This window comes from Pristiophorus japonicus, chromosome 6 (assembly GCF_044704955.1).
Source record: "Pristiophorus japonicus isolate sPriJap1 chromosome 6, sPriJap1.hap1, whole genome shotgun sequence".
In the NCBI taxonomy this organism is placed as follows: domain Eukaryota; kingdom Metazoa; phylum Chordata; class Chondrichthyes; family Pristiophoridae; genus Pristiophorus; species Pristiophorus japonicus.
Genome location: NC_091982.1, coordinates 3,383,168 through 3,395,289, shown reverse-complemented (window position 1 = coordinate 3,395,289; position 12,122 = coordinate 3,383,168). Strand labels below are relative to the sequence as shown.

Sequence of the window (12,122 nt, the reverse complement as noted above, 5' to 3'; positions counted from 1 at the left end):
CTGAGGGAATGATCAGCCATGATTTTATTGAATGGCGGTGCAGGCTCGAAGGGCCGAATAGCCTACTCCTGCACCTATTTTCTATGTTTCTACAGCCAATGAAGTACTCGTTGAATTGTAGTCATTGTTGTTAAGACCAGTCACTGTTGTAATATAGGAAAGGCAGTAATCAATTTACGGTTAGCAAGCTCCTACAAACAGCAATATGATAATGACCAAATAATCTGTTTTTGTTATATTGAATGAGGGATAAATACTGGCCAGGACACCAGGTATAACTCACCTGCTCTACTTTAATACCGTGGGATCTTTTACATCCACCTGAGAGAATAGGGGTCTTGGTTTAAAGTCTCATCTGAAAGATAGCACCTCTGACAGTGCAGCCCTCCCTCAGCCTCGATTTTTGTGCCCAAATCTCTGGAGTGGGACTTGAACCCACAACCTTCTGACTCAGAGGTGTGGGTGCTACCCACTGAGCCACGGCTGACACTGTGCCCTGTGATGTATTCACACATGTGATCCAATAGCGTTCCTCTCTTTTTCTTTGTATTTTCTAATTAGACCTTTTGTGCTTGGAATTAAGCAACAACAGGACTAACGTGACTGAGGAGGACAAAACAATGTGGTATGGCAGAGCAGAACATTATGTTGCAGTTAACGCAATGAGCTTAGTTTGCGAAAGGGTAGTGACGACCATTATAGGCTCCAGTAGCACTATTTGTGTTTCAGTTATGTTGGGATGGGGGGGAAGGGTTGCTGTCTCCAATTGGAAGTGTGCTGTAGGATTGTAATGTAAGGGCTAATACTCATTTGGATTTAAAACTGCAATAGCTAGAGCGGGATGTGTTAACTCTCTAAAATGTGACTTCTATTTTCTAATACCTATGCAGGTTCCCTCAGGACTCTTCATACCAAGCATGGCTGTGGGTGCTATAGCTGGAAGACTTCTCGGAGTGGGAATGGAACAGCTGGCTTACTATCACCATGATTGGATCATCTTTGGAAGTTGGTGTAGCCCTGGAGCTGACTGCATCACTCCTGGGTTATACGCCATGGTTGGTGCTGCTGCGTGCCTGGGTAAGAACATTAGTTTCAAAGTTAACATTGTGTAATTAAAAGATAAAGGTCTTCCAGTAAGATGGTCAATTTTTCCTTCCATGTGAGTAAGTAAAAATAAATATTTGTGCCTTATCACATTGTCTAAATGTCTCAAAGCTATTATTTATTTGGCTTGCCTGTTCTATGTAGGCAATCATTCTGTCCCAGAGCAATCAAATTAATGATGAATTATTCTAGTTCCTTGGTGTTATTGACTGAGGATACTGAGCGAACTCCATGCTCACAATGTGGCATAATTTTAGGGTATTTTACAAGCCATTCCTTTTTTCAACAGTCTTATTGTAGTTCCTGTAGTGAACCTTAACATCCACCGTAAACCAAAAGGCACAGTCCTGCGGTTTTCTGCCCTTGACGTGCGTACATATCATTTTGGATATTCACAATCCGAGATCGCTAGTGTCCCTTGTACTTTGTCTCTCCAAGCTAATCCGGAAGACTTATCAAAGTACCACACTTGAGCTGGGCTGAAATCCCGAATTAACTAAACTATATTTATTGACAGAATTTAAACAAGCAGGACACATACAGAACAACACAAGCTTATGTACATGACAGCACTAAAAATTCTGATCTTTTAAAACTACACTCTACTCCTGATAGCAATTAATATAGCCAAAATCTTATTACCCATAATCTGTAACACCTTTCTATGCTCTCTTTTAGTCCATTCAGCATGTTCATGTCAGTCTTTCTCTCCCACTGTTTCACAAGTATGGGCTTTAGTGAGCCATTAGTTTAATGCTTAACGTTTCCTCTGACACTGCCATTTCCAGGCTGAAGAATCCATCAGTGAATGTTTTACACCTCTTTTAAACAAGGTCTTCCTTGCTTAATTAACATAAATGAAACCTGTAAATTACAGACACGTTAGGGACTGGCATCAGTTGTCCTTTTTTTTTTTTGCAGGTGTCCTGATTTTCAAAATGGTCATTGTACATACTGCACAACAAAAAGTTGTCAGTAGAATGGGGAGCTCTTTACCCATGGCAGAAAAACCGCTCTATCCCTGCGATCGAGCCGTACAACCATCCAATCCCAGAGATAGGACAGTTTCTTTGTACACTATGCATACTGGGTAAAGAGCCCCCCCATTCCACAAAAGTGGTTTCTTTCATGAACCACGCTGCCGCCTCATGCTGACCTGCATACACTGACCTCAAGAACTGGAATCAATAACCCAATTTCTACATTTGCGGATGACAACAAATTGCAGAGGGGGATAGTCAATACTGAGGAGGACTGCAACAAATTACAAGAAGACACTGATAAACTTTCAGAATAGGCATATAATTGGCAAATGAATTTCAACACACACAAATGTGACGTATTACTTTTTGGTAAGAAAAATAGGGAAGTCACATATTACAGGTGCAACGTCCCGAATCCGGAACTCCGAAAATTGTAATTGTCCGAAAACCGGCATAGCTGATGGAGTCGTCCGGAATCCAGAGTTATTGTCCAAAAAACGGACATTTTTGAGGCAAAATACAAAATCCGGCACGGATTCGGTCGAAGATTCCGGATTTCACACTTGATTTTCTTGTCTGAAATCTGGAATCCTCGACGAAATCTGTGCCGGATTTTGGGTTTTGCCGGATTTCGGACTTCGCCGCTCAAAACCTAGCACAGATTCGGTCGAGGATTCCGAATTTCAGACAATTGATCTTCTTGTCTGAAATCTGGAAAAATCCAAAAACCGGAACGGACTAGGTCCCAAGGTTTCTGGATTTTGGACGTTGTACCTGTACTTGGAAAATACGAATTTAAATAGGTAGAAGAGCAAAGGGATCTCTGAGTACAAATACACACATCACTAAACGTAGCAACACAGGTTAACAAGGCCATAAAAAAAAAAGCAAACCAAGGTTTATTTCTGGCGGGATAGAATTGAAAAGTAGAGAAGTTGTGCTAAACTTGAACTAAAGCTTGGTTAGACCACATTTGGAGTACTGTATGCTATTCTGGTTGCCATATTATGAAAATAATATAGAGGCACTGGAGCAGGTGCAAAGAAGATTTACAAGGATGATACCAGGAATGCAAGGTTATATCTATCAGGAAAGGATGAACAGGCTGGGTCTCTTTTCCCTTGAAAAGAGAAGGCTGAGGGGTGACCTAAATGAGATCTTGAAAATGATGAAAGGTTTTAATAGAGTGGATACAGAGAGAATGTTTCCACTTGTGGGGAAGAGCAAAACTAGAGGCCATCAATATAAGATAGACACCAAAAAAATCAAATAGGGAATTCAGAAGAAACTCCTTTACCCAGAGAGTGATGAGAATGTGCAACTCGTTAGCACAGGGAGTGGTTGGAAGTGAATAGTATCGATGCATTTAAGGGGAAGCTAAATAAGCATATGAGGGAGAAGGTAATAGAGGGTTATGCTGCTAGAGTTAGATGAGGAAAGATAGGAGGAGGCTCGAGTGGAGCATAAATGCCGGCATGGATTGGTTGGGCCGAATGGCCTGTTTCGGTGCTGTATATCCTATGAATTAGGGGGCTGCAAGGCATTCGTGATCCCAACTTAGTGAAAGTTTCAGATACAGCAACTTCCAAAGGCTGTGTCCCGTGTTTTAAGTTGGAAAAGGGCTTGGTGCATTGGAGGCGTCCGTAGTTTGTAATTTGTGAGTGTGTGCTTTGAAAGTGAATCTTGTATATTTTACCCTGTAAGTTATTTGGGTCTGTCTAATTGTCTGTTTTTTTGCAGGTGTCAATTTTTTGGTAGTGTCCATTTATACAGGTTTCATTTTCTGGAAACTGGGTGGCCATCTTATACGTTTCCCCATCCTCAATTTCACATTTACAAAGTGCACATACTAACTTCTGTTTATACATAAAGCTGCTTCTACCTCTATCTACCTTTTATAAGAACATGAGAACATAAGAAATAGGAGCAGGAGTAGGCCATCCGCCCTCTCGAGCCTGCTCCACCATTTAGTACGATCATGGCTGATACGATCATGGACTCGGGTCCACTTCCCTGTCCGCTCCCCATAACCCCTTATTCCCTTATCGGTTAAGACACTGTCTTTCTCGGTCTTAAATTTATCCAATGACCCAGCTTCCAAAGCTCTCTGGGGCAGAGAATTCCACAGATTTACAACCCTCAGAGAAGAAATTCCTCATCTCAGTTTTAAATGGGCGGCCCCTTAGTCCTACACTGGATGGTCAGTCTATTAAATCACTTAAGCTGTCGTGTGGGACTTGAATCCACAACCTTGTAATTCAGAGATGAAGAGTACTACCAACTAAGCCAGGTAGCTGTTCATGCAGGTCTAATGAAGCAGAATAGCTTAACATTTGCCTACATAACAATAGGCAAACTAATACATAATTCATTGCATGAATTGCCTCAAGATGTTTTGATGATGTGATAAGGCAGAAGTATTTGTTTTTACTGGACAATAGTGCCTAGGTTTTACTCATCATACTTTACCGAGCATCATCGTCACAGGCAGTCCATCGAAATCAAGGAAGTTGCTTCCACTCTAAAAGTGAGTTCTCAGGTGACTGTACAGTCCAATGCGGGAATTACAGTCTCTAACAGGTAGGGCCTATACCTAACGTGATCTGTATCAGCCTTTACTTTCAAGAGTGGGCACACTTTGAGGCTGTGGGCCACTCAGCCTCAGATTCTCTGCTCTTACAGACTTTATCCCTCTCTGGCCGACATGACCCAACCCATATATTCCCTCCCTGCTCCTGTCTGCAGAGCAGTTGTGCCCTGAACCCGAACCTGAGGTAGTCAGCTTCAGGAGTTGTTATTAAAATGATTGTCTCCTTCAAAAATATTTTGGTGATTTTAAGATTTTAAAACAACAAAATGAGTTTTATTTTGATTCTGATCAATTTGAATTATAGAGAAAGAGGAAAGTGATTTTGTTGAGGGGAAGAAAGATTTTGTTCAGTGGTCAGAGAGCGCAAAAGGGGGGGAAAAAAGAGAGAAAGACGGTAAAGAGAGACCCAGTTTGAGGGCCAGGTTGCCCTTTCTGAGTCTCTGCCCAACCTAGGTAACAGTCTCCACATATTAACACCACTTCACTGCTTCGCCATGCCTTTTTTTTTAAGTGAAAATTGAGCTAATCTGTAAAGAAGCATCTGTAAGAGGCATACAACGAGTATGGAAGACATTCAGAAGCGAGGAGAGACTTGCAGAAAATGGGAAAGAGAAAAAGAGTGAGGAAAAAATTGAAGACTGGAACTGATACGGCGAGACATAGAGAGGAGAAAGAAGAGTGAGTGGAAATTGCAGAAAAAGAGAGCAATAGGAAGAATTATAGATTGGGAAAGCAGAAGACATTGTTGCAAGAAAATAAAAAGGGGCAGTTGTATTCATTTTGTTTTTGAGCCATGCTATGAGAGATCAATTATTAAAGGATTATGACTGAGAATGAGATAGGGAGTGCAGCCTGAACAGTATCTGAAGTCAGCAGAACCCATAGATTGAACATGTCGCTCAAAGGCACTGAATACTAGATGTTATGTGATGTTTGCATTACAAGAAGCTTTGGCTTCTTTTAAGATCATGTAGAGTGGTTTGTATTGAAGAAGGATAGTAAGATTGATGGTGACACATGAGCTGGAGGTGAATGATACAGTTTTCTGCCAATGTGTGTGTGCTTGAACAGTCAGCAGGTTACCTGTAAAGCAACATATTATAACATCTGTATTCAAAACTGGCCACTTTATTTTGTAACTCATCCTTAAAGAATTGATCTGATCATGATACAATTGACCTTGATGATTACTTTGTGGAAATAACCTTTCTCGCAATTCCATGTTTGTATCCCTCCAATCCAGTTTCCGTGCCTGCCACATTACCGAAAAGGCTCCCAACAAAGTCACAAATTCTTTTGCGACTGTGACAAAGGCAAACTATCCCTCCTCATCATTCTTGACTTGTCTGCAGCCTTTGACATGGTTGACCACTCTAGCCTCTCCATTGTCGTCCAGCTGGGTGGAACTGCACTCGCCTGGTTCCATTCTTATCGAAATTATAGCCAGAGAATCACCTGCAACGGCTTCTCTTCCCGCCCCCGCATCGTTACCTCTGGTGCCCCCCAAGGATAGATCTATCCTTGGGCCTCTCCTATTTCTCATCTACATGCTGCTCCTTGACAACTTCATCCTGAAACACAGCGTCAGTTTCCGCATGTATACTGATGACACTCAGCTCCACCTCACTACCACTCTCTCAACACCTCCATAATCTCTAAATTGTCAGACTGCTTGTCCGACATCTAGTTCTGGATGAGCAGAAATTTTCTCCAATGGAATATTGGGAAGACTGAAGTCATTGTTTTCGGTCCCCACCACAAACTCCGTACCCTAGCCACTGACTCCATCCCTCTCCCCAACTTCTGTCTGAGGCTGAACCAGCCAGTTCGCAATATTTGATCCTGAAATGAGCTTTCAACCACATATCCACAGCATAACTAAGATCACCTATTTCCACCTCTGCAACATCACCCTTCTCCACCCTTGCCTCAGCTCATCTGCTGCTGAAACCCTCAACCAGGCCTTTGTTACCTCTAGTCTTGACTATTCGTGGCTGGCCTCCCACATTCTACCCTACGTAAACTAAAGGTGATCCAAAACTTGGCTGCCTGTGTCCTAACTTGCACCAAGTCTCGCTCACCCATCACCCCTGTGCTCGCTGACCTACGTTGGCTTCCGGTTAAGCAACGCCTCGATTTCAAAATTCTCATCCTTATTTTCAAATCCCTCCATGGCCTCACCCCTCCCTATCTCTGTAATCTCCTCCAGCCCCACAACCAGCCCCAAAATGTCTGCGCTCCTCTAATTCTGCCCTCTTGAGCATCCCTGATTATAATCGATCAACCATTGGTGGCCGTGCCTTCTGTTGCCTAGGCCCCAAGCTCTGGAACTCCCTGCCTAAACCTCTCTGCCTCTCTACCTCTCTACCTCTCTTTCCTCGTTCAAGATGCTCCTTAAAACATACCTCTTTGACCAAGCTTTTGGTCACCTGCGCGAATTTCTACTTACGCAGCTCGGCGTCAAATTTTTATTGCGTAATATTCCTGTGACGCGCCTTGGGACATTTCACTACGTTAAAGGCGCTATATAAATACAAGTTGTTATTGAAGAAAGGTCTGCTGACTATCCTGTCTAATCTGTAAAGTCCTCTTTCTGTAGGTGGTGTGACCAGGATGACTGTATCATTAGTGGTTATCATGTTTGAACTAACCGGCGGACTGGAGTACATTGTACCGTTAATGGCTGCTGCAATGACCAGTAAATGGGTGTCTGATGCAATTGGACGAGAGGGCATCTATGAAGCACATATTCGACTGAACGGCTACCCATTCCTGGAGGCAAAGGAGGAATTTACACACAGGACTTTAGCAATGGATGTAATGAAGCCTCGACGCAATGACCCCCCTCTGACCAGCCTCACTCAGGATGGTATGAAGGTGGAAGATGTGGAGGCAATTATTAATGAAACAACATACAGTGGATTCCCAGTAATAGTATCAAAAGAATCCCAGCGACTTGTAGGCTTTGTCCTCAGAAGAGACCTAATCATTTCAATCGGTGAGAGCTTTGAGTTGTATAAAACAATACAGTATTCTTAGTAAAATAGTGTATCGTGTTATGTAAAGGCAAGACACTGACCTTACTTAAACCTGCCTGTCGTTCTTGCAGAGGGTTGGGAATGATCTGCTACAGCAGTTATATTCACATTTTCTTTAATTATCTGTGGAGTAATTAGGTTTTTAATTTGACAATGTTCTGCATTTCACTGACTAATATCAGGTATTGATCCTTCATTATGCTATTAATGAGACAGTAACCTCCATTACATTTCTTCTTTTAGCAAATATTGATAAGTGTGAGCTCCTTTGTGTAGTATCAGATATCGATGAGGCAATGACCTTCCCTAGACTGTAATATTTATAACTGGTATATAAATGTAATATCAGGTTTGGTGAGGTGGTACACTTAGATTTTTTCAAAATGGCTATAGCCAAAGTACATAATAGGAAAAAACCTAGCTTATAAATTCTGTAAATTAAATATTCCACCTATTTTGACTTTGGAATATTCTGGTAATTTAAATGTAATTTTTTTGTGCATTTGTTTTTTGTTACTACATGCATAAAGGATATTCCTATACTCAGAACATTTAGACTGCCTGGTCATCACCTGGCCAGATGTTTATAATTGCAGTTAATGAGTTGGTGGAGAAAGAACATGGGAAATAATGTCTAATATAATGTTTTTTGTCCTGTATCTGCTTACAGAAAATGGAAGGAAGCGACAAGATGGGATTGTCAGCACTTCCATTATTTATTTTACTGAGCACTCTCCTGTGCAGCCTCCAAACAGCCCGGCTTCACTCAAACTGCGCTCCGTCCTAGATTTGAGTCCTTTCACAGTGACGGACCACACACCCATGGAAATAGTGGTAGACATATTCCGCAAACTGGGCTTAAGACAATGTCTTGTTACTCACAATGGGTGAGTGTTACATGTGTGTCGTTTTCTCAAAGGGGGTAACACTCAAACATTCTGCAATGTCAAACCTCTGACTCCAGTGAAAGTCTTCCGTATAAATGAAAAGAGAATTTTTGTGTCCTATGAATATATTTTTATAATACGCTTTTAATCAAAATTAAGAAGATTGCTGTAGCTTTCTTTGGCATGGTGCTGAACATTACTGCTAGTCATACAATTTGCTAAAGTACATTTTATATAACGGCCCTAATTTTTAACCAGCATCTCACTCTGACTAATTTCTAAGAATAGGATTTTATGATGTTTTTGCTTCCAAGGTCTGAAAATTCCATCTGCATATTAGAACTGAGATTAGACATATAATTTGTATGGGACTGTCAGGAATACTGGATAAATTAATGGCTCAAAATTAAACATGAAATTACACTTCTTCCTTCCCTCCCTCCATAAATGTTCTTCAATCACACTATTTTCTGCAGATCCGGTCACTGTGAAATATATAGCAGAGCAGATGCAAAAGAACATGCATGCACTGAGCATTTTGTCCCTCACTTCATACTTTTTTTCTATTGGAGTCATCTTTTGTAACCTGAAGGTGAAATTACTGGTCCTGAGAACAGGCTTGAAACAGTCAAACCCAGTCTTTAAATTTAGATCATTGCTGATCTCCCATGCAGCCAGAGGGTTGATACATTTCTGAATGCAGGTATTCTAAACAGATTAACAGGTGAAGGTTTGGCACTAGTGTCCTGGATAGTATTTGCTGAGCAACGCATTGGCAGTACTCATTTAAAAAGAAAACTTGCATTCTGGCAGAATTGGACTGTACTACTAAATGCATAAAGCAATTAATTTAATAATGAACCAGGCACTTGTAACTTTTATGAATAGAGAAGAACCACCTAGCAGGAATGATGTATTTTAACTCTTAACCTGCTGAGTAAAAACTAAAGAAGCCAAAGTCCTAGGTCCAATCCTAAGTTGAGTTGCTGAATCAGTTATTCTGAACTGAGGCACTAAAATTGGCCTGCATGCCCTGGAATAGAAAGGGTAAAATTAGCCAAAGCTTTTGCACTTGATTGCAATCCAGTGACTCTTGCTGGAAAGTGAAAATGTATCTCTGCTAGGTGAGAACAGGTTGAGTTTGGACATGATCATTTCGTCAGATAGGCTGCTGATATCTAGTGTCCAGCCTCACACATTAACAATGGCCACTCGGGCAACAGTGAAAGGCTATTGGTGCCAGTGAAACTTTGCCGCAAGCACACGGCTCTGCTTTTAGGAGCAGAGATAATTACAAGGAAAATGTACACTGTTTTCAGAGCCCTAACTTAAAGCTGTACTGTAGATTGAGAATGTCATTTGGCCCAGTTATTGCACCTGAATAAGTTGTGCCAGTGAAATCGAGCGTCTAATTTATTGGTACTTTGTACCCCCACACAAGCGGCACATTTTTATACTGTCACAACAGTTTACTTCCCTTTGTTATTCTGATGTAACAGTACCAGCTTTAAATGCAATAACTTGTAATTAATTTTCAGGAAACAGCACTAACTGCTTCTTCTTCTCTATTGCAGGCGGCTTCTTGGTATTATCACCAAAAAAGATATATTGAAACATATTGCTCAGATGGCCAACCAAGACCCTGACTCCATCATGTTTAACTAAAATAAAGCTCTATTCATATTAATGGGGATGTCAGAGAGAACATTGTTATTTCTGGTAATATGCTCTGACTAAGTTGGCACTGTACCTTAAGCTCTTTTTGAAGAGTGAGACTGATGAACCGCATGTTCAGCAAGCGTCTGACTTTAAATTGCACTACACAATCTATGGAAATTTTTTCTGAAGTTTTTGAATAAGCACTGTGGAACTATGTGGTGATTGAATGAAGAACTGGACTAATTATGCTTTTTTTCCTCTCTACAATTTTTATTAAATTCATTGTAACAAGGATAACATCGCATACTGGATGCATGAATTGCTATGGGGTTACCAGCAGATAACCAAGATAATTAATTTTATCTTTGGACCCATTTAAGATTAGAATACCCCAACATTGTCTGATATTGTAGGCAAGTGGGGGTTTGGGTATTTTGGTACACCCTGCACTGAATGATTAATATATGCAATGTTTAATGTTATTCCCCTGAAAATTATCACACTTTTCTCTGAAGAACAGCTAGTTGTGTGAGTACTTTTTAAATTGCATTTGTTCCCCCAATAAAATACATGGCACATAGTGTCCTTCCAATGGAGAAGGTTAACCACACCAGCAGCTATGTGACGTCCACTTGTCAGCCATCTCTGCTCTAACTTAATGTTTACAAGACTACCAAATGAAATAGTCAAATCCTGCACAGCTAAATTTAGATACATTTATCTGCAGGGCTTTGTGTAAATAGGAGAGAAATCACTTGAATCACCCTTTTCATCAAAATAAACAGTTCATTAAATTATTCCAATTGTTTTAAGGGGCTGATTTTTTTATGTGTATGAAATAACTCCCAATTGCCCACTGTTGCTTCTACAATACCCTCTGAATATTACAGGGAATAAAATTACTTTAGTATGAGAAGGCAACACTTCCCTTTGCAATGCAGCTCATGTTAAATGGAGTGGGATAATCAAACCTCTATTCTCCCAGTCCAAGCCGTAGTGATGCTGTACTATATGTGTATGTTAACATTTATGGCTTAATTTCCATAAGGTAGTGTGATTGTTGTCTATCCCCAAGTCATACTTCATTGCATAGATACTTACTCCTCGCCAGTGTTAACTTTCAATGCATCTGTTTTTATTTGTCCCAAAATAAGGATGTGGGCAATTATGACACTGACATCATACAAAATTAAGCGATTTGCGACTTCAGATAAAGATACAGAAGATACCTCATGGCATTCCAACTGCACGTGTATTTAAAGCTCAAGGTTTGTTTTCTGCTCTGTTGTTCCTATATGGGCTATTTCTAAGCACTTTATCTTTTTGTTGTTGCCTGCAGCACTACAGGGTGATGACCTCAATGTGGCAGTGCTTTCTGCCATCTCCCCCATAGACAATAACGAAGCTGGAAGCAATTCCAATAAGCTTAAACTAAAAGTGTTCATTCCTCATAGATTGCAGTTTGTTAATGTTAAACACCTGCTTCAACTGTATCTTCACAGTAAGTTTTCTGGAAATCAATGGCGCCGTCAACTCTTCCACTTCCCTCTTTCCCCTGGAAACACATCAATGGCAGCTATTAAGAAGTCAGTGGAGGCCTATTCCCAAGTCCTCGCAGTGCTTTTCATGACTGAGCCAACTGAAAACCTAAGCATGACTCTTGCCTGTTTCCCTTTCCCACAATAGTGTGGCTGCAGTATATATCAGTGAATTGGGGAGAATCGTGTGTATGTCCCACCTCTGATGTGGTGCAGAGCTTTGACATATTCTTGTATGTGTATTCTTGTATGTATTGGAACAGTGTCATTTTCACATCTTATATAAGAATTTGTGTCCCACTCATATTTTATTGAATCAGATG

At 40.8% G+C, this 12,122-nt stretch overlaps 1 protein-coding gene across 6 annotated transcripts in view; it reads left to right on the top strand.

Moving 5' to 3' along the window:
• Positions 1–10,289, top strand: part of LOC139265528 (H(+)/Cl(-) exchange transporter 5) — a 144,169-nt gene extending 133,880 nt beyond the window's left edge. For all 6 annotated transcript variants that reach the window (XM_070882556.1, XM_070882553.1, XM_070882555.1 and 3 more), the window contains 4 exons: positions 891–1,077; positions 7,277–7,675; positions 8,386–8,602; positions 10,177–10,289. In XM_070882556.1, coding sequence (XP_070738657.1) covers positions 891–1,077; positions 7,277–7,675; positions 8,386–8,602; positions 10,177–10,267 — 894 coding nt within the window. In that variant the 3' untranslated portion in view covers positions 10,268–10,289. The remainder of the gene's footprint in view (positions 1–890; positions 1,078–7,276; positions 7,676–8,385; positions 8,603–10,176) is intronic.
• The last annotated feature ends 1,833 nt before the right edge of the window (positions 10,290–12,122 follow it).